Source organism: Moschus berezovskii, chromosome 24, assembly GCF_049115385.1.
Source record: "Moschus berezovskii isolate FMDL1 chromosome 24, NW_MosBer_1.0, whole genome shotgun sequence".
Classification (NCBI taxonomy): Eukaryota; Metazoa; Chordata; class Mammalia; order Artiodactyla; family Moschidae; genus Moschus; species Moschus berezovskii.
Window position 1 is genome coordinate 14,399,521 of NC_142483.1, and position 23,094 is coordinate 14,422,614.

Below are 23,094 nucleotides of genomic sequence, written 5' to 3' on the forward strand. Positions count from 1 at the left end.
TCCTTGTGCTGAATTGAAATTTATCTGAAAAGAAAGGTGTGCAACTTTGCAGTTTATTATCAAGGACTACTTTGAAAAGCTTGCAGTGCTCCAAGATCTGATCTGGTATTCTCATGTTCATTGGCTACATGTGTCTGTGATAGAAAGAGTTTCTTGTTTTGGTTTTATGTGTGTGTGTGTGTGTGCTATTCTATTCTTTCTCCTCTTTTTTTTTTTTTTTTGTTTTCTTTTTTAAACAAAAACATTTAGATACTCATCTGTCAATGACATCTTTGAAGAAAGGGCAGTCAAACTGGGCCGGGCTCCATTTATGCATCAGCCTCAGTGCATAAACGGGCCCCATCCATCTTCTTGGCCTATGACATTGCTTACAGTCCTTTTCTTGAGGAACTTGCCAACTCTCCAGCTGCCACTAGCATGCTAAATTTTCTTAATTGCTTTCCCACTGCGCAGGAAGAAGTGGTAGGACTTTCTCTTTGGCCCACTAAGTCTCTCTAGAGTGCTCGAACCTGCTGTGTGCGTCAGGCCCCTAATCCATTTTTCTGTTGTTATTGGAAATGCAAACCTGGGATTGTAAGGGCCACATAGTTTTGTCACTCACTCTGTAACTTGCTAAATGTGTGGTCTTGGGTCCCTGAAGTTCTATCTAAAATAGGGTTGGGATTACTATCTCCCTCACCTTACTCTGGGTTGATTTGGGGATAAAATGAGGAAATAAATTTAAAAAATATCAATATCAAGAAGTAAAAATTACCAGGATTTGAGGTGGCCTATTTTTATCTTCAAGTTGGCAATATACTTCTGCATTCATTCATTTATTCAATAAATATTTCCTGACCTCTTTCTTTGGCAGCCCTCTAGATAGAAATGAGTAATAACCAGACCCTGTGATTGACAGTCTCTTCCCTTTACTCCCTATCCTGCTCCCCACATCCACCACCCGAGACCTTTCAAGCAGCAGCTATTTTTAAAGCCATGTCTGCACAGGATAAGTGAATTGAAAAGCTGAACAGTCATGTAGAAACTCCTTGAGGTCAAAGACTTTCTACTTTTCATCTTGTCCTTCACAGTGTATCCCAGTGTAGTTCCTGGAGTGTAGTCGACACTCAGTGAGGATTCTATGCGTTGGACTGAACTTACAGAAAGCCATTTTGCCTTTAGTTGTTATGACTTGAGTTCGGTGAGTTACCTAGATCATGGTGTTAATTCTACACTACACTCTCAATGAAGAGACCAGGCCCAATAAACCAAGAGTCATAGGCACTGTTTCCATCATGCTGGGGTGGAGAGGACCAGGAGAAGAAAATTAATACATAGATGGGAGGAACTGAGAAAAATTGGAGGGTACAAGGGGGCAGGGAACTTCTTCCCCTCCTTGGAGTGTTTTCTGACTTCCCTATTCTTCTAGACTCTCCCTCTGACAAATATAAAATAATCTCAATTTCTGATAAGCTCATATTTCTGAATTTTGAAAGTAATAGATAATAAATTCTGAATTATTTGCTTTAAAATGTAAACTTTAACATATCAAAATCTAAAATCTCTTCTAAGGTATTCTAATTTCATTTCCTAAATAATTTCTCTCCAGAGGCAAGGGCCATCCCAATTATATTTTTATTCCCAGTGTCAAGGTAAGAATTGATATGGTAATTATGTCAAGAATATTGACTAAATGACTTGACAAAGGTGGGGTTCGTTTTTACCTGTTCTCTATACAACCCACTCCAGTGTTCGTGCCTGGAAAATTCCATGGACAGAAGAGCCTGGCAGCCTGCAGTTCAAGGGATTGCAAAGAGTCGAACACAACTGAGCAACTAACACTTATAGGCACACATGCTTGCAAAGTTTACTGACCAAACAGTAGGAACACAGAACTTGACCAAAACTCTGAGAGAGGTACTCAGCAGCTAAAATTCCAGTCCACACCATAGTGAAACGACGTAGACCAATATGGATGTTTTAAGGAGCAGAAAAACTGTTCAGTGTCCCATTTTGATGGCAACTGTTGTTAGCACAGTAGTTGTCTCTGCATTAGCAGATATTTTTTCGAGGTCCAAGAATCTAACGTGATGCTTAGGGTAGCTAATCTGTTCAGCAACAGAAAGAAAGGCACTGGTTACAGAAATGAATATTTTAACAGGTTTATTGAGATATGAATGATTTGCATACCTAAAGTTACCTGTCTTAAGTGTAAATTTAAGGATTTCTAGTAAATTTTGGGAGACTCTGATCTCGCAGTTTATTCCTTTGCAAGGAACACAGAACATGTTAGATCCATTAATGGGGAAAATTGGAAAATGTAGGTTAAGTGGTCTCATTTGCATAATTCTGGGCCTTGTAATCAAGGGGGATGCTTGATGTTCAGACAAAAGATCTCATTTTAACCAGTTGATTAAGAAAGAGGTTGCTGAATATCATTGACCATTAGCTATTGTCAGGTACATGTTATTTAAACTGAGTATACTATTAATATATAGTTTTCCTTACAGTTGGGTAAATAATGGTGCCAAAATGTTATAGTCTAATATTCAGCTTGTCAACATTTCTTTGATAGGATTTCATATATGTGGTTCAGTTCAGTTCAGTCGCTTGGTTGTGTCCAACTCTTTGCGACCCCATGAATCACAGCATGCCAGGCCTCCCTGTCCATCACCAACTCCCAGAGTTCACTCAAACTCATGTCTGGGTTAACTAGTATTTAGAAATTATGTGTCAAGTCTCCATGGATAAACTTCTAGTTTGTAGGTGAGCAAAGGGAATGTTTTATTACAGCAGAAGTTAATATTTACTGATCATACTAGTTGTTCTCAACCAGGGACAGTTTTGACCCCCGGGAAACATTTGACAACATCTGGACATATTTTTGATTGCCGTGACTGGTTAGGAGGGGTCCTGCTGACATCCAGCGGGTAGAGATCAGGGATACTCCAGAATATCACACGGGACAGCCCACAACAGCACAGGATCATCTGGTCCAAAATGTCAGCAGAGGTGAGGTGGAGAAATGCTGGGTTACACTGACAGACTTCAGGCAACTCTTGGTGCTTTCAAATCCAGTGTTTTCCCGTGTGGGCTTATTTACAAAAAGATCTTATTTCATATCTTCATTTTTTAAATTAAATCATTCAATGAGTATATTTATCTAGCACCTAACATCTTCCTGTTGCCTGGGATACAGCTGAGAACAAGCACCCTGGAGGGCACTGTGGAACGAGTTGGGGGATGATTCTTTATCCGGTGAGAGGGCACTGTTGGCTCTCCTGCCCTGAGGCTGGGGTGGCAGCTGCCCAGTGAAGAATCATTCCGACCAAACTGCTGCCAGTGGAGGAGAGCCTCCACTTGTCGGGGAGGTACAGACAGCAGACAAGTGTGGCAGGAACGGGAGGAAGAAAGGGAGAAGGGCGGGAGGGAGGAGGAGGAGAGGGAATTTCCGGCCGTGGCTGATGCTCTATGAAAAATGAAGCGTGGCTGGGAGTACAAAAGGCAGGGAAGAATGCTCGTGTTCATACTTATATGTGGCAGAGGCGGTGCTTCTCCAGACTGGGGGAGGATGGGGACTCAGAGAAGGCCTCCCTGAGGAAGTGACCTGATCAGAGATTGGAATGATGAGATACAGCCATTATGCAAAGATCTGTGGGAAGAATGTTCCAGCAGAGGGAACAAACTTCTCCAGGAATCTTGAGTGAGATCCTTCACACATGTTGTATCTCGATGGTTTCTCTGAGACACAAATGAGTCTCTCAGGTTTGGGTGGTATTTACTAGGATCTAAAAGCGTGACTGATGGGCAGATGCTCCAGGGGGAAGTGAGGAACCCAAGGCAAGTTGTGGTCTAAATGTCAGCTATGAGTTGGGGCTTTTTATATATTTGGCATTAATTTTTTTAAGTTGACTTACAAATGCACTGCAGGGGCAAAAGGGGCTCTAAGCTGGTAGGAATGAAAATAACAAATTTCAGAGAAATGGATTAGTGATGTAGCTACCAACTATGCTTTATTTCAAGTCTGCAAGAGAATCTGAGTTAGAGTTGGCCACAGAGAACAGCTGCTCTGCATACCACAGCAGACAGTGACAGACACACTGAGGATCATTGCTCCTGGAATAAAAATAGCCCAGAGTTTTGAGAAACTGAATCTGTGCTCACTCTCCAGGACACTCACTCCCATGAGCCACTGTCCTTTTATAAACCTTACCCAAAGCCCCAACACATTCTCCACCCCAAAATCAGCAGCAGAATTTTGGAGTTATGGGTCCTTATACCCAATTTTTGAGTTCTGTTTTGGCAGGACTCCGCTTTCCAAGGTCATGGTGGGATTTGGACATTAAAGCCAGTGTAAGCCAAGGATTTAGCAGTGAGCACAGGGCCATTTCCCCCTTCTTGCCCTGGGATTGAATTTTCACATTTGTAAAATGAGGTTGATTGGTGCTTTGGTTGGATTTCTAGCAGCCTAGTTTTTAAATATAGAGATTTGTTTCATCATCATAGAAAAGGAAAAGAATTAACCAATAATGGGCTCTTTCTTGTACCCAGATTCAGCCTAGCTTTGGGGGAACCCCTCTAGTTCCTTTTGAGAAAAATAATTTATATGAAGAAAGTGCTTGGTGAATACTTACAGCTGAGTGCTCGATAATGGTTAGCTGGTAGATTAGCACTGCTGCTGTTAAGAGTGATACATGTTACACCGACCACACTCATTAGCCAGTGCTTTTTGTCCTGTGCTCTTGCCTGTGAAAACTTGCATAGGGGATATCATTGTAGTATCTTTAAATGTTTCATGGTACAATTTTGAATGTCACACTTTCTTGTACCTATTCCTCAGAACAGAGGTTGACAAACTGTAATCCATAGGATGAAATTTAGGATGCTACCTTTTTTTAAAGAGTTTTATTGAGGTATATTTCATTTACTATAAAGTTCACCATTTCAAGTCTACAGTTATTGGGTTTTGGTATTTTTTAGGTTGTACAACTGTCACCACAGTCTAACTTTAGAACAATTTTATATTCTCCCCCCCAAAAAAACCCATACCCACGCACCCTCCTCATTCTTTATATCCCACTCCCTACTCCAGCCCCAGGAAACCCACTAATCTCCTTTCTGTCTCTATGGATTCGCTTACTCTGGACATTGCAGATAAATGGAATCGTACCACATATGGCCTTTTGTGATTCACTCCTTTCACTGAACTTGATGTTTTCAAGGTTCGTGTTGTAGCAAGGACCAATACCTTGGCATTTTAAACTGTCAGATGATACCCCATTGTGTGTATGTATAACATTTACCCATTTATCAGTTAATGGATACTTCTGGGTTTTTCTCACTTTTCAACTATTATTGCCAGTGTTGATATGAACATTTATGTACACATTTTTGTTCAGATACACGTTATAGTTTCTCCTGGGTAGAAATTGGAATAGAATTGTCGGGTCATAAGGTAATTCTAGATTTGATATTTTGAAGAACTGACAAGCTGTTTTCCAAAGCAGCAGCAGCTTTTTACAATCCCACCAGTATTGTATGTGGCTTCCAGTTTTTCCTCATATTTATAAATGCTTGCTATTTCTGTCTTTTTTAATTTAGCTACCCTAGTGGGAATGAAGTGATTTGCATTTCCCTAATAACTCACTACACTGAGCATATTCTCATGTACATGCCAGCTCCTTACATATCTTCACTGGGGAAATGAAGATCTGTTGCCTGTATTTAAATTAGGTTATTTGTCTTTTTATTGTTGAGAAGTAAGTTCTTTATATATACTGGATGCAAGTACCTTGTCATATACCTACCACTTATTTTTATAAATAATATTTTATTGAAATACATCCCTGTCCATATTTTCTGTGGACAACTTCTTGTGCAAATGGCAGAGCTGAATAGTTGGGTAGAGACCATATGGACTAAAAAGCCAAAAATGTTTACTGCCTGACTCTTTAGAGAAGCCGTTTGCCAACTCCTGCTTTAGATAAAAATATGTCACGGTCTATTTAAAAAAAAAAAAGCAACACCAAAAATGCTAATTTGTTCACTCATTTTGCCATATTTTTATCTTATAAAAATGAAGAAAATATTTAAATCAGAGGTGTGTAAGTAGATGTTGAAGACAGAACTTCCTGTATCAGAAGGTATCCATCACTGTGCCTAGTACTTTTGTATATGTGGTTACAGAGGCATCCCAATCAGAGGTCCTGAGCTTTCTAAAGATATATGCTCTCACTATTAGTCAAGAAAGTGATTTGCTTCTTCTTCACTTTAGTTTATAAACCTCTGAACAGTGCAATCAGGATAATGCTTGGTAGAACATTGGGAATGCCCCCACATGCTTTGGTGGAAAACAGTTTCTGAGATTTCCCCCCACCCAACATGACTCATGAGAGATTTGGGGATTTATTTAGCTGCCTTTATCCTGGCAAATCTCCTAGTGACCTTAATGGGATTTTGGTCTTGGTTCAAACTAGTATATATACGACTAAGGCTAAGTGAAGGGCTAAAGAGGATAAATGAGCCGACATGCATTTCCCCTCTCTGGGAAGAGAGGGCATGATTGGAGGCTCTAGCATAGACGCTTTCACAGTCAGTCTGTGGACTCCTGTGCATGGAAAATGCTTTTGCCATTCTGTGGTGGGAAAGGGACAGTGCTGATCAAAGGCTCTTTATTCCCATGGCCTCCCACGGTTTGCACTCACCAAGACCTCCCACATTCTATTCTGGGTGAAAAGATCTGCATGAGGTCAAGATCAGTGTTTGAATGTCATTCCTACTTCAAGGCCAAATTTTATGTGACCAGGCTCAGGCAGACTAGAGTGTACAATTGTCTTAAAACATAAAAAGAAAGTTCAGAATGAAAACACAGTGCCTGGGTATTTTATATGCTTGTACTTTGCTAGCCTTCTTCGACCAATTTCCATGTTTTTGCTGATACAGTAAGGTTCTTTTAAGCCAAAATTATTTCGGTTATTATGCTACTTTGGGTTATTTTTCTGTGCTCTTCTCGCTTTCCCTCTTTCAGGCTTTCTGGAACCCATCCCAACCAGGTTTCATCCATAGTGAATCGTCTCTCATCAAGGTTATTTATAGCTCCCACATTACCAAGTCCAAAATCGAACTTCAGGTGTTCTTTTTTTCTTGGTCTACCAGCAGCACTTGACCATGTTGACCACATTCTCTTTCTTTGGTTCTTTGCCTGCCTCACTGCCTACCCTCTAGGTCTCCTTGGCTGATTGTGTTCATCTCTTGATTATGCGTGTTGGAGGGCCCCAGGGCTCCTATCCACTCGCAAGGCTTTTAACACCATTCATGGGGTGGTGGCTGCTAAGCCAGACCTCTTTCCCTTGACTCTCCATTGTCTGATGAGTGTCTCTGCCTCTCCCATCAAAAAAATCCCATTCCCAAAAGCCTGTCAAATGCAATTGACTCCAAGCTTAATTTATTGTAGTTATCCGGTTATTCAGTCCAAAAAGTTAGGAGTCATTTTAAAAAGGTATTTATTATGGATAATGCTGAATATAATCAAAAGTAAATAGAAGCATGAGAAGAAACCCAAGGATGCATCCTTCATTCAGATTCCTTCTCCACTAATCATTAGTGACATGATCTTGAACAAATTACCCAAACCCAATAAGTTATCTTCATCTGTCATATAGCAGTAAAATGCTCATGTTTTGCTTAATTTGAGACTTAGAGAAAAATGAAAATATCACAGTAAAAACACCCGGCACACAACCTGGTGCTTAATGAAAGTTGATGGCAGTGCTATCATTGTTCTTATCCAAATAATTAATATAATAATGCTGTAGTTCTTATATTGTGGTTCACCAGAATGGATGAATAATGGCAGAGGTTGGGTTGTATTATACATGCTAACCCTTTGCTCCTGTAACTGCATTTGTCGGATCTGCAATTAATTTTCTGTGTGACTTTGGAAAAATTCCTTTCATTTTCCATTATTCTATTTCCTGTTTGTAAAATAAGAATATGAAACATAAGTCAACTCCAGTTGATCAGGAGTAGGTACTTAGAAAAGAGATTTAAAAGGATTCTGAGGCTTTGACTGGGATCAATAGATAAGTTTGCCGAGATCTGTGAGTAATGTCTGAAGCAGCTAGGGAAGCTGGTCACAGCTATTCTGAAATTTGCCACACCTAGACTAACTGCTCTCAAAGGACCTTCCCAATTCTCTTTTTGGTAAGCCTTTGAAACTGGGTAACATCCTATCCATCCAAATGAATATTCAGTGTCATTAGAGTGAAAAGTAGATGTGGATACTCCAGTCAAGAATCTCAAAGGAAAGTGAGGGATTGCAAACCTGCCTCTCCCAATGGGAGGGAGGTTTCTTGGAGACCTTAGTAAAATTTGAGTATAAATAAATAAATACTTTTCATCATAAGGAAAAACGGGGTAGTTCCCTGAAGTTGTGTATAAGCCACACCCTGTGACACCATGTGGGGTTGGAATATCATTTGCTGGTAGGTTTCTGTCTAATAGCATTTAGCATTGGATATACTGGTGGGTTTGACCCAAGTGAAAATAGTTTATTCCTTATCTGCAATAGAAAAATACAGATTTCTAACAGTTTGTTGTATAATTATGATAATCGATGCTACAGATTATTTTAGAAATTGATCTGCTTCCTTTGATATTTTGGATCAAGATAAGAGTGTCTAATTTCTGGAGTAGCTTGGTTAACTTGAATAATGAGATTTCAGGGCCTTCAGGAGGAAATCCTGTGATTCACTTTTAAGTCTTCCATTTTTGTAAGAAAAAAAATGAAGCATCCATTGTTCATGGGTGTTTTATCATCTGAAGCACAAGATTGTTCCTGCAAGGTCAGGGATATTTGCCTTAATTTTAAAAGCTTTCCAGGTATAGCTTTGACACTGCGTCTTCTTACTCCACAATCTCTGTGGCAGAGATTCCTTCTACACCCTTATTATATGCCTCACATTTTTGGGTCCTGCTATTGTGAGTTTGTGACCTCTGGCAAAGCAAAAATAGTGATACTGTTCCACTAAATATAATGAAGAAACTGTATTTCACAAAATTTTCTCAGAGCAATAAACAATAAACGTGATATTTATTGACAGTATTCCTTCAGAAAGGCTCTATGATGGAAGGGCATTTTATAGGAGAATCTATAAATATGACAGCAGCAATAAACAGCTGAAAATAATCTATGAGGCGTTTGCAAATTACCCCTCATGAGCTGTAGTGGTTGTGAAAGATAATTTGCGGTTCTCACAGAATACCCTGCAAATTGAGTCTTTCATCTGCAAGTTTTTTACAGAGAAAACATTTCATTTCTCCTATTAACGAATGATAACTCTGCATTTGTTAATCTAAACAATTTGATTTATATTTTTCTGTGCTGAGAGACTTGTTGACATTTTAGGGTAAGTAATTATTTTCATTGCCAACTTCTCTTTGTGGTGACTGTAGGCAAAAGATAGACATCTCAATATAAGAAGGCATTGTTTTAATAGTTTTCCTTAAAGACATCTCGTAAAGCAGGAATCTATTGGCCCAAGTTATCATCTGTGCCTAGAAATGTAATAGGACATGGGTGTCAAGGAGTGAGGATTCTAGCCACATTCGGGGTTTTCTGTGGTGGATTGGAAGCTCTGTCATGTAATCGCTGTGGGCAGGGGGATGGGGTTGACCTGCACAGTCACCAGACCTCCGGCAGAATGCAGTGCACTGGATGTCTTAAATCACAGCAGTGAAAACAAATAAATCAATAAATTAAAAAAAAAATCACAGCAGTGAAAGAGGCATGCGATGTTGGTCTCAGTAGTTTCCAGCTTATGTAATATCTGTTCAAGTATCTCACGGGTTGGCTGCCAAGACTACGTGAGTGTTCATGTGAGCACCTCTCACCATGCATGGTACGTGGCACAAACTCTTGAAACATTTGGAGAAATAGGACGATGTATAAAAAGATCTCGTCCATCTCCTTTCTCATATTGCTTTCTTGGCCAGGGACTCATGGTGCAGGGCAAAGAAGATTTTTTTCTACCTGTAAAGTAATCCCTCCATCCTTAGACGGGATGCTTGGTCTCACCACTGAAATAGTGCATGAAGACAGCAGAAAGGGGGCACCAGGCTTGGGATGGAGCTGATCCCAGAAGCCAGCTTTCCCTGAGATCTCTTTTTGATCTTAAAATCCACGGTAATTTTTCAGTCTACTCTTTAACATATCCAGATTTATTTTAATATTCAGAAAAAAAAATAGCATCAAATGTAAATGTTTCCCCCCAGAAGAATCATTTAGCAAAATTGCTGTTGGCCCATCTTTAACTTGTGGGGTGGGGACACAGTGGTTGTGAAGCACTGTGAGGAGGAATAGATTTTCTCTGGGATGTGTAAGTCCTGCAGGGTAGGCTAGGGTAGGTCCATCTGGCTTTCCCCTGACCTCTTTACACTGCTGGGCAAGGCTTTGGCTGCATCAGACAGGGAAACAATATTCCAGCCTGTATGGACCTCCCATTCATGTGCCAGGTTAGGGAATGGACTACTGATTTAAGACCCAAAGCACTGTTACATGCCCTGAAGAAGTGAATGCAGAGCCAGTACCCTGAGTGGCAAATATGCTTTATCCTTTGAACCAACTCCAGTTGATTAGTTATGGTTGCCTACAGTGCTGTCTTAAGAAGGCATCTGTGGTACATCAGGGCTCAGGGGGAGGAATGCTGGGATTGATTAGTGATGTCTGTCAAGGCCTCTGGAGGGACAACTCACCCTGTTCTTTTGCTGAGTCCTTAACTCCTCTGTGTAATGATTTTAATACTAACAGGTGACTCTAAATATGAGATGGGCATCATGAGAGAAAGAACAGGTAGAATCTACTCTTAAGAAATCCTAGCCTGAGAAAATGCAAATTTACAAAATACATAAATCTGGAGTCAATTATTGCCATTACAGAAAGATTCCATGAAAGGTTCCTTTAAATAGCGAGCTCCCCTACTGCATTAAAATGATGATTCAATTTACAAAAATTTCCTTTGCATGCAACTCTTCAGGACCGTGTCTGTGGAGTTAAGCAAGCCGCACCTGATTTTTTTTAAACCCTGGCCTAAATAATGTTCAGGATGGCTGCTGCCACATATCTGAAGTCTCTTGATAATTCCCACTCTCTTCAGACTTCCTCTGACTTCCTCTCCCAGAGTGTTGAGTAGACAATCTGGGTGGTGGTCAGCAGCTGCTGGCTTCCACCCTGCTGCGGCTGCATTTCATTAGTGGGTAAACTGATTGCTCTGTGTTTATGTGTGGGTGTGGTTGAACAAGCCTATGCACTCTGCGCACTCTGTACGTAGACACAGATACACATAAGCCATCATCTTGCTCTCAGCCCACCCTAAATTCATTCCTGCTGTGAGAGTTATAAAAGGAAGGTTCCAATTGCCTGGTGGATATGGCCTTTCGGTGATATGTGCCCTGAATTCCACCACCCCATCCTCTTTGTGTTTGTTTATATGTTATTTCCCTTTGCATCAGAAAACTTCCCCAGACCTTGTGCCTGAGTCGTATTATCCACTTGTGGAACCCTCTTCTTCTTCTGTGGCCTAGAGAGCCCCAAATGGTTTTCTGATTTAGAAAATTAAATAGAATCTGACTCTTGTGGCAAGCTACAAAAATTCCCAACCAACAGAGCCTCCCGCTAAATGTATAACATACCTAACATCTAAAAGTATCCCTGGTCTAGCATGAACTTGGATTATAGAGGCACTCAGTGCCACTTGGGTAAGATCACCAGCTTCTTCCCAGGCACTCAGAGTTGGGCAGTTTTCCAGTGGACCATAAAGCTCCCAGGAATGCTGACTGGCATGCGTGTTTGTATTTCAGCTGCTTTGTTAAAGCAACTTAATGCAGGGAAGAGTACCTTGAAAGAGACGTACCTTCCATTTCTCCATGGACAGCCTTTCCCACATAGAATAACTGTCATAACTTCTCAGGCACAGAGCACAAGTTATCGTATCTATTTCAACTATGGTAGTAATATTTTTTTAAAATCTCAACATAAATTTCTTTCCATAAATATATATATTCATACATGTATATGTGACCCCATGAACTGTAGCCTGCCAGGATCCTCTGACCATGGGGATATTCCAGGCAAGAATACTGGAGTGGGTTGCCATTTCCTTCTCCAGGGGATCTTCCCAACCCAGGGATCAAACCCAGGTCTCCTGCATTGCAGGCAGACTCCTTACTGGCTGAGCCACAAGGGAAGTCTAAACATATATGTATATGCATATATATATATATATATTTTTTTTTAACAGACACATCTTTTTTTTTTCCTTTTGGAAAAAGAAAATGAGGCAGTAACAGTTACCCATCAGCCCTACTCAGAAACTGTTTTCTGGTTTAAAATGATTATTTCTATTCCAATAGGAATCTTTCATCTCCAGATGAAAGTTCTCAGGCCAGTGAGCTGTCAAACAGCTCTTTTCCTTCTGTCTTCGTGGGCTCATTGGTTTGAGCCAAGCGTCCCCCATGGTACTGGGCTGTGATAGCTGCATAGGTGCAGCCGTAGATGGCGGCTGCCAGCATCATGAGACACACGATCCCACACACCACCCCTGTTATGACAATGGTGGCCACGGCATGGCGCAGATTGGCCGGCCTTGGCTTGGGTTTGATCTCACACTCCCGGTGGTCTCGCTCCCCTGTGCTGTGGCTATCGGAAAGTCTGGGGACAGCCCGGGGGGCAGCACCCTGTGGCACCTGTGAGGACTGCGGGTGTAGAGAAGGAAAAGGGCAGGGGTGGTACAGCTCGTGAGGGATTTCGAGGAGGTCCTTTCCCTTCCAGGTGTCTGGTGACACACAGATGACGCTGTCCGTTATTCCCCCTTTAAGAAACAAAAACAGAGAATGATAGCAGAGCCTGATACAACCAAATTCCCAGACCCTCAGCCTGCAAAACTTAGGCAGATGGAATTTATAAAACACCTTTCCCCCCCTCCCGGAGTCAAAGAATTTAACAGCCATATTTTATGATTTTAAGATTTCTAAATTGGCTACATGCTAAAAATGCCACACACTAAATGGGCAATTATATATGACCAAGAATTCATTAGAAGCCAAGTCACCTTTACCTTATAAATGCCAAGGGAAAACAATGCAAAAGCTGACAGGAAGGGGCGCTGGAGGCCAGCCTGAGGGCACTGTTGCACGCCCTAATGAGCCCTGCCACACAAGAAATCTATTGTGCCAAATCACCACTGGAGATCTAAAAAATAAATAATTAAAACCAGTGTCTTTCTTGTGATGGTATGTGTTAATTTCAAAGACCCTATGTCTCTACCAACACTCTTCAGTGATGCCAAATGGGGAAGTCAGCGGTCCTGCGAGTGTTTTGTGTATCTGAAGGTTTGACAGGAATCTGTATTACATTCATGGGATTAAGTACAATTAACGTGCCTCCTCAGACCTCGAAACATTTAGTATTTTGAGTACCAAACTTTCTAAGACTCAATTTCCATTCTGTGTAAGGGGATTGATTTCCTCAGGTGTGTGGACTACAGGGGGAATTTGGGTAACTAGAAATTCTTTTCTAGAAAGAGCAGTGGATGAACAGATTCCATCCTGGCCAAATTTGACCACCAATTTGCTATTTGACCTCAGACAGATAAACTTCTCTGACTAATTTTCACAAAAACATCCTATTTATGTCTGACTTGATTACAAAGCACTGTTTAGATAAGTCCTCACAACTCTGCCAAAAATGGGTAATTTTTGTCCAGGGTCATTCAGGTTAAAAGTGGATGGATCAACACTGAAGCCTGGCCCACTCCTATGATCCCAGTTTTTCCCACTATACTCACGTGCCCTCTCTTACTGGGATGTTGTGAGGTCCATGGAATTAACATAGTGACCCTCAGTAGACCCTTGAGGGGTCCATGAATTGTGACGCTAATCTTAGTTACCTCCATGAATTGTGACACTAATCCTAGTTAGACTGGAGACTTCTTTGCACACATCATAAGTGGATTATGAAACTATACCAAAAATTCCCATGCAGGAGGTTGTCACTTCAGTGTTTAGAACCGTCCTTTGTACAGCACTTCACAACTTGGGGAATGTCCTCACATCCATTCTATCTGAATTTATAAGCTGAGTCCTACTGTGGCCCTATTAACAGATAGGGCCATTTTGCAGTTCAAGGGTTACTGTGGCCCAGGTCACTCTGGGCTTGGTGGACATGGCGAAATTCAACACTCATGGCTTTTTTGCTTTTGCTGCTTGAACTGAATCACCTATTGCCACCATCTCCTGGGCCTGATTTGGCTTCTTCAGTGATCCCCTGAGGCAAGAACCTCAACTCTAAAGCAAAATGATAATAGAAATCTCTCCTTTCTTGAACTGAGGTGCAGCAGGCCAGAGGTGCGGATTGCCTACTCTGGATGACCCCAAGGTGCCAACAGGCTATGATTGAAAATCGTCTCAGGGAGTGTTTCAGTACTGCCCCTGGGGAACCAGCAATTCCACCAGCTGACTTGACCTAGACTCGGGCAGTTCACCTAGCCACTCCAGGGTTAAGTTCGTTTCTCCTGTTACCGGCTTCCTGTTTTAACTATTAGGGAAGGAGGCATGGCCTCAGGACCCAGAGCCAAGAGAATACACAGACTAGAGCCTGGGACGTGGCTGGAAGGTTGGGGTTGTGGCCTTCAGAGCTCCATGGTCTCCTGCACCCTTAGCCAGGACTCACTTCCCAGCCTTCCTCCACCATCTCCTCAGCCACCCCCCAGGAGGCAGATCTGCCAACGACAGCATGAGGGCCTCAGTCTCTTCTGGATTCATGGAAGTTGACAATTCAAGAAGCTCCAGCTTTCCAAGCACTCTCATTATCCATCATCTGGCAGCTATCAGCTCTTAACCCCTGTCTTGGGGTGAAACAAGATTCATATCCTGAGTCTGAGCACTACTTAGCTTTGCAACCCTAAGCAAGTTACTTAACCATTCTGTGCCTCTGCTTGCTCATCTGGAAAGTGAGAGATCAAGGTGATAATGAAATTCACTTCACAAGATTGCTCTGAGGACTCAGCTGAATAAAGTATGTCAACTGTTTAGCACAGTTCCTAACCCAGAATAAATGTTTAGTACAGTTAACTATTGGCATAAAGATGATTTGTTAACTTATGAATGGAGAGGGAGGAATGCTAATTAGAAAATCTATGTGCATGTTCTTGAAGGAGACATTATTAAATATTCATCAAAGCACTCTTTTTCTTCTTTCCTTTGATTGTTGGGTCCAGAGGAAGATGAAATTTCCCCACCCTTTGTGGTCAGATTGAAGCCACCTGACTGAATTCTGGCCAGTGGAACCAGTGAATGACACTTCCAGGCCACAAAATCCCCTGCTTCATCCTCCATGTATTTTGTTCCCCCTCGGAGGGAAATGAGGTCTTGATCAATATCTATTACCTTATTTTGCCTTTATTCCATGCATCAGTAGTCAGATTGTCTCCTACATTTACATTTATTTGCTGGTTTTATTTAGTCATTTTGACACCCAGGTCTTGCTATCCCAGATCAATTTTGCCTTCCTTCAGAGAAAGGCTGCTGTCTGGGTGGGGCAGCTCTGCCATGAGGGGGTGTTGAATTGCACTGTGGAGCCTGAGGACCAGAATTGGTCTTAGGAGCTCCCTGGCTTGACGCTGTCAGTTTCCCCCTGGTGAGGAACATTCCTAGATCAAAGATCACCAGTGAGTCTGTGGCCGAGTAGGGGGAGCTACATCCCTCCCTATGTAGCTTCTAGTTTCCTGGACCTGAGAACCATTTTTGTCAAGAAATACTCTCCTTTGATGAAAACCATCTTTCTTTGATGGCTTGCCTTATGCTTACTGTCTCATCCAGAACACAGTAGTAAAGCCACTTCACCTCTCGATGTAAACAGTTTTATTTGAAGCCTCCTTTAAGAAAGATTTTTGTCAAATCATATGACCTCTACTGTAGGTCAACTTGAAAACTAGCTGGTTAATTATAAGCTACTGACTATTCTATTGTTGAGAGAGATTCTTAAATCAATAGTGTTTATTTGAACCCATGTGTTCTCCTCCACTTCCTTCTATATAACTGCTGCAACTATCCAGACTCTCTTGATTCCCTGAGCCATGTCTGGATCTCTGATATCTTCGCAAATTATGGGCTCAGATATACATCCATCAACTCAACAGCGCTCCTTGACTATGTAATGGGCATCTCAAACTTGACATGCCCCACATTGAGCACTTGATTTACCACCCCCCACACACACTTGCCCATTTCCCCCATTCCACAGCCTGACCCTTGTCAGCTGGCATCCCCGTTTATCTGCTTTCTCCTGGAGGACAAAACAAAATTATATTTCCTGTAATATACTCTGTTTTCCTTATGTCCAGTTCCAACCCATTAGTAACTTCTATCCGTTCAATATTCTAAATATCTCCCAAAGTTGACCATTTCTCATCATCTTAGTTTGGGCCACCATCATCTTCCCTGGAAGACTGAAATCACTTTCTCCCTCATCCCCCTGCTTCTTCTTTTACGGCCTTTGGTTTGATCTCCCTAGAGTCACCAGAGTGACCTTTTAAAATGTAATCAGATCATATTGTTCGCCTGACTCAAATTCTTCAAGATATTTCCATCTTGCCTAAAATAAAATCCAAATGTCTCAGCCGGCTCTGCACGTTCCAACATGACCTGGCTGCTGTTCTGTCTTAGCCTCTCTCACTCCCTTCCTCTGCTCTAGCCACTCGCTTGTCCCTTTCTCTGTCCCTCGGTGAAGCCAAGCTTACTTCCCCCTCAGCTCCTTTTCCCGAGTTACCTCAGGCTCATTTCCCCTCATTATTCTAGTTCTGCTCCCCGTATTACCTCCTTGCAGGGCCTCCCTGTCCTCCATCTGAAATGGAACCCTTAGCCATCACTGTCTCCCTTCACGCTGCCTCCAGCGCTAACTGCCCTCTGAACCTAGACACACATATTTGTCTCACTTCACATGTTTCTACCGTCAGACTGTAATGCCCGTGGTGACAGGGAGTTTCTTAGTCACTGACGTTTTCTCAGCACCTTGAAATGGCCATGGCATGTAATATTCACTCAAGTTTAGTGTGAATGAATGGTTGATGCTTTAAAGTTAGGCGGAAAGAAGCGCTGTGATGTAGAGGAGGGAATGTAGGGCCAAGACCTAAAGCTGCTCCTCCTACTCTTGTCTTTGCTTCTACTCTGTGATCTTCAGAAAGTCACTAAGCATCTTTGGGTGTCCATTTCCTATTGATATTAGACTAGCTTTGAGTTGGGGGAGTTGGCGAACTTGCCTTTAAAGAGCCAGATAGTTCATTTTTTAAGCCTCTCCATTGTCTCTGTTCCAGCTATTCAGCCTCACCCTTTTAATGCAAAAAGAGCCAGACAGTAAATAATAAATGGATTTGAATGTGTTCCAACAAAACTTTATTTACAAAAGTATGTGGGCCAGATCTGGCTCTTAGGCTATATAGTTTGCTGACCCCTGAGTGATTTCCAGATCCCCTCATCTTTAATATTCTGGGATCTCTTGCTTTGTTTTTGACATCTGGTTAAAGAAATACTTGTTCCCTTTGGAGAGGGAGCCGTGTTATATTCAGTTTTAGTAACAGTGATGTCCGCTAAAGCAGAATGGGTAATCTCAGTGAAGTTTCATAGCTGTCAAATGGTCAGAAGCAGAGAAAGAAGGAGGGGCAGCCCTAAGGAGAAATACCATGCCCCCAGTTGGATCACACTTGAAAATCAGCATTTGTTGTCACTGCAGAGTTGAGTAGTTATTGGATTGGTAAAAAAGTTCATTCGAGCTTTTCTTATGAAGATTTGGCCAACCCAATATTTAGGTGGATTGAATTTCCTTCTTTCTTAAGGGCCTACAGTTTCCAGATAAGTAACTTAATGGTGGTATTAATCAAAAAGTGGAAAGTTGGGGTGGAGAAGGGAAAAAGTGGAAAGCTGTTTCCATGAATCGTATCTGTAGATGAATTTAAATACCTGATTTGAAACACCCTTAATGACTCACTAGCCTCTTTTGCCATACTGTGAAATGACATCAGTGCCCAAAAGCTTACACAGATCCCTCAAACACTTTTCAGCATCCCTTCTAATGCAGAGAACCATTGAGGTTTCTCCTAAACTGATCATACACAGATGGGGGGATAGGCGTTAGTTACTGACCTTTATAGACAAATGTCTCCAGCCAGAGTTTAAGACTGAGCAAGTGACAGTTGCATTTCCAGAGGTTGTCTTTGAGAAATAAACGCTTCATTCTGGGCATGGATTCTAGGAGGGCTCGATCAAGCTGCCGAAGCCGGTTTTGCTGGATTGCAAGAACGGTCAGGTTCTCCCAAGGCTCACCTAGGGATGCAGGAAGGTGACTTATATTGTTTGATGACAAATCGAGCTCCCTCAGCTGTGGGAGAGAATGGAATAGTCTGCTCTCCAGGAAATGCAAGGAGTTCTGAGTTAGGTTTAAGACCCGCAAGTGCTGAAGTCCATGGAAAACTCCAGGGGTCAGATTTGAAAGAGAATTGTTGTACAAGTTCAAGGTTGTGAGCTGTGGCACTGATTTAAATGCAGCAGTCGGAAGCTGGTGGATCTGGTTATCTTGTAAGTGCAGCGTTAGAGTCTGAGGAGGCAGATCGGAAGGGATCTCAGCCAGACCCTGCCGGCTGCAGTCCACAGCATTCGAAGGTGAGTGGCAGTGGCATCTCTCTGGGCAGCCGCACGCCACCGGGAGCAAGAAAATCACACTTGAAAGCAGAAACAGTTCACCTGCAACAAACAGAAAGCAGCTGAGATAGGAACCAGTGTGTAAGTGGCATCAGCATTTGTTCCCACTTTAAGTTCACAGGCACCCAGAAGGTAGATGACATAGGTTATCAAGTAAAAATGTGAAAGAAACATTTTGGGGGGCATGTGCCCTTTGTATGAAGCAGCAGAATTATCTAGGACCAGAACTTCAGGAGCATGAGAGGGAGTTCAGATATTCACATTTCTCAGTAGTATGCTTCAGACCATGCTGTCCAGTAGAACTCACTATGGTGATGGGAATGATCTGTATCTACTGTCCAATATGATAGCCACCAGCTTCCTGTGACTTCAGAGCTCTTGAAATGTGACTCCTGCAGTCAAGAAACTGAACTTTTATTTGCATTTAATTTTAATCAGTTAAAATTTAAAAGGCCGTATGGTGCTAGTGATGCATATTAGATGGGACAGGTCTGAAGCATTCTCACAAATTGGTGCCCATCTTTCAAGTGAAATACTTCCATGAATGATGGTTATCTGTGCTCCTTTTTTGTTCGAGAGATTTTAAAACAAAGAAAAGCATTAAAATAACATAATAAATACTCATGTTCCTGTAACAAAGTTCTGTCAGTTATTCATAGGTTGCCATATTTGCTTCATCTCTTTTTTTTTTTCCCTTAACTCAAAGAAACAGGGCATTGCTGGTAAGTTGAACTCCCTCTGATTAGCACCCACATCACGTTTTCCAGCAGACACCACCCCCCACCACCGCCTTCCCAACCATCACTATTGCATCCCACCAGGCCTTTTAAAAACAACAAATAGCCTTATAGCTCATATTTTGAGCCAGGCACTATTGAAAGTGCTTTAAATATATTAATTCAGTCCTCCTAATCTTGTAATTCGGGGTATTTTATTATGCATATATTAAAGGTGATGAAACTGAGGCACAGAGAGTCTAAATCACTTGTCCAAGGTGATACAGAAGCAGTAGAATCATGATTTGAACCCAGGCAGCCTGAAGAATCCCAGGGACGGGGGAGCCTGTTGGCTGCCATCTATGGGGTCACACAGAGTCGGACACGACTGAAGTGACTTAGCAGCAGCAGCAGTCTGCTTTCAGAGTCTATCAGGGTTTTACCTGCTGTGCTTTACTGCCTGTAAATATTTTTACATACACACACATAACACACACGTATATACAACACACACATACATGTACTATAGAATGTTTTGCATAGTGGTTTTTTAAGAAGCTAAATAATCATTGGTATGTTTCATTTTGCAGTTTAGTCACTCAAAACTGATCCATCCACAGGGATGCATAGAGAGCTCATTCATTCCTTCTAGCTTCTGTGGAGTATTCGATGGTGAGGCCTTGCCAGATTTATTATTTAGCCACTCCTGTACTGACGAGCATTTGAGTTGTTGCAGTTTCTTTCAGGACAAATGATGCAGCAGAAGGCATCCTTACACAGGGCTCCTCGGCTCTGTAGAAATGGGTATGGGGGCTCTAGACTCAATAGGTGCCTCCTTGCCAGGTTTGAAGAGGATGCTGAGTTGACGTTCTCTCAGACACTGCTAGGTCAGTCTCCAGTGGAGCTTGATCACTCCCTTCTTTTTTCCTGAGACTTGAATTTCAAAATGGCAAACATCCATCAAGGACATTTTGTTAAATTGGTAGAGGAATTCACAGGGCCAGGCAATAATATTTAAAACTCAAGATGATTATCTACTTGTAAAGAAAGTTCTTGAGAAGAGATTTTCGGTTTGTTTGTCTGTTTTTGGACTTAACTAGGGAAATGTACGATGTGGCTGTCAAATGCATGGAGTCTTTCCCCCTTTGTCCTTTCAATTCTCTTTCTCTGATGCTGTGAACAGTTCTTTAGGGCAAGAGGGAAGATGTTTGGAAAGCCTTCTGAAGGAGATTTTGCTCAGATTAGTTTCGCTTAAGAGATGCAAAGCATTACAGTCCAGTTCCCTCTTGCAGCATGTAAAAGAGAAAAACCTTGTTTTCTTTTCTATAATTTTTCAAATAATATACATCTCAGTGCCAAAACAGCTTCTGATCAGAGGAGAGTTGCCACCCCTCACTTAAGCTGTGTCTCACCTAAGCATTCATTAACTGCAGAAAATCGTGCCACTCCCACCCTCCCCCGCACCAAGTAGATGACATACGAACTCCAACCTGAAGGACCGTATTTTCTCTGAAAGGGCCCGTAACAGGCCAACTGAATATCCATTCATGACTGGGTACATTTGTCCACTCTCTCTTCCTCTGACCCAGCATGGCACAAACATGAGACATTTTTAGCATCTGTTTGGTCTTTTGAGAAAGACAACTTCCCACAGATACCTTCCTGAGTGGTGTAGGGGGGTCTCGCTTTCTAAGGCATGAGGGGATTAATCATGCATGGCTTACCTTCCATGACTGAGTCTCCACCGGCTTACCCACTGAACCCGAAGCCCACCTTTATTAATCTGCAGATCAACACATCCAGGGCATGGCAGACTCCAAGGCCACGTTTTCATTCACTTTTTTTCTGAATCCTGCCGGTGCTTTTCTTCAGCACAGGGAACAGTTGTCGCTTTCAGGAGACCACTTATTTAAGCAGCCCTTTCCTTGTCTCCATCTGGATGGGATTGTTTTCCATAAGAGGATCTTTTGATTGTGCTCCCCCCTTCTTTCTTAAAGCATTGCCCTTCCCAGGATCATCGTTGCCTTTCCCATTGAGACGAGGAGCCACAGAAAGAATGTTTGTCAAACCTCAGTGAACAGCTGTAGCATTCAAACATGACCCCGATGGCTCCGGCTTTTTGATTATTTAATCTGCTTGAAGTCCAGGGCACCAAAATAAAACTGCCTTCTTAATCCGGTCCTGTTTTTTGAATTCTGTTGACTTATTAACCATGCTGTGTCAACCCATGTCAAGTTGGGAGATGCTCGCCGTGGATCCTCGATCTGGGGTTCTAGCAACGGAGCTAGCAGAGTGTGTAATATGAGGACAAATTGACTTGCTGGAGGCTGACACGGTTTCCACAGTGCACTGTTTGGTCACCAAAGGCTTATTCAGCCAACATCCGTAGGGATTAGCTGTGTTGACAGGGTCTTGATGCCCTGAAATTCATAGCCATGGTTTCCTTTCGTGGACATCACAGCCTCTTCTCCCTGGTGCCGCAAATACTTCTCAGCTGCTTCTTTGCTTGCTCTCCTCCCACCGTCCCCCCTCCCCTGCCCCCACTGAACTGACCTCGCAGTTTGCATGCCTTTGGAAATACTTCTCAATCTTTCATCATTTCCCTGATGCTGAGGTTCTGGCCCTTTCCTCATTTTTCACATATAAAACAATAAAGCCGCCCTCGTGAGCATCAGGCGTCAATGAACTGTGACTGTTCTGTAATTGAAGCCACTGGAAACTTTCCCACCAGGGACTGGAACGTTTCTTTGAATGTGCAAATGCCCTGCCATTTGCTGAGGTGGGATTTCAGTGTCAAAGCTGCCCTTCAGCATGCCAAAATGTCCCACGTGCCTCCAGCAACTTGTGTAAAGAACGTAAAAGCCATGCTTTTCTTGAGGCAGCATGAAGTGGAATCCCTGGCTGCAAGCAGTGTAATAAAGCGGTTGAGTTTGGGGTCTGAAATCAGCCGGATCTGGATTTGAATTCGGCTTCACCATTCACTAGCTTGACGTCTCTGGGCAAGTAACTTGCCCACTGAAAACCCCTTGTCTTTATCTCTAAAAGAAGGACAATAGTTTTTCTTTTACAAGATTGCTGTCGGGATTTGGTGAAACAATGCATTAATGTTGTACCTTAATAAACGGTCACAATTACCCAAGAGTGCTTTCCAAGGCTTCTATGCTACTAGCATTCAACTCACCCTTGACTCAGTAGGCGGGAAGAGGGTCCTAGCAAAAGACCAGGAGGCCTGGCCCATCATGTCACTCTGGTGGTACCGAGGGAAGAGGCCCCTTGGGAATGAAGTGAAAAACTGGATTGTGACCATCTTTAATGGTCTGCAGTTTGGGATCCCATTGCTCCTTTGAACAAGCCCCTTCCAGCCTCACAGGGCATCAGATACTCATCTTGCCTCCTTCCTGAAAATCTGCTTCATTCAGTCTGTCATCTTTTGTCCTTTCTCCAACATTCTTTGAGCATCCAAAAAGCAACGCAGTAAAGTCAAGCATAGGCAATAAAGAGGCATTTAAATCTTAATAAGGACTGCTGCTGCTGCTGCTGCTCAGTCGCTTCAGCCGTGTCCGACTCTGTGCGACGCCATAGACGGCAGCCCACCAGGCTCCCCCATCCCTGGGATTCTCCAGACAAGAACACTGGAGTGGGTTGCTATTTC

The 23,094-nt window shown here is 42.4% G+C and overlaps 2 protein-coding genes across 2 annotated transcripts in view; one reads left to right on the plus strand and one right to left on the minus strand.

The window, feature by feature from the left end:
* The window catches only part of CACNA2D3 (calcium voltage-gated channel auxiliary subunit alpha2delta 3), a 902,079-nt gene that overhangs the window by 750,599 nt on the left and 128,386 nt on the right, over positions 1 to 23,094 (plus strand). The window lies entirely within an intron of this gene.
* LRTM1 (leucine rich repeat transmembrane protein 1) lies at positions 10,101 to 21,711 on the minus strand. The gene is made up of 3 exons (XM_055414098.2): positions 21,167 to 21,711; positions 18,172 to 18,768; positions 10,101 to 12,845 (listed from the first exon to the last, which is right to left on the minus strand). The coding sequence occupies exons 1-3, from the start codon at positions 21,171 to 21,173 to the stop codon at positions 12,415 to 12,417; spliced, it is 1,035 nt and encodes a 344-aa protein (XP_055270073.2). The 5' UTR covers positions 21,174 to 21,711; the 3' UTR covers positions 10,101 to 12,414.

Bases quoted from the DNA above. Each gene is read 5' to 3' on its own strand.
- LRTM1 (XM_055414098.2), bottom strand. The intron at 12,846-18,171 runs GTCAGTAACTAA...TGTTTCTTAAAG, and splicing joins GGAGACATTTGTCTATAAAG to GGGGAATAACGGACAGCGTC.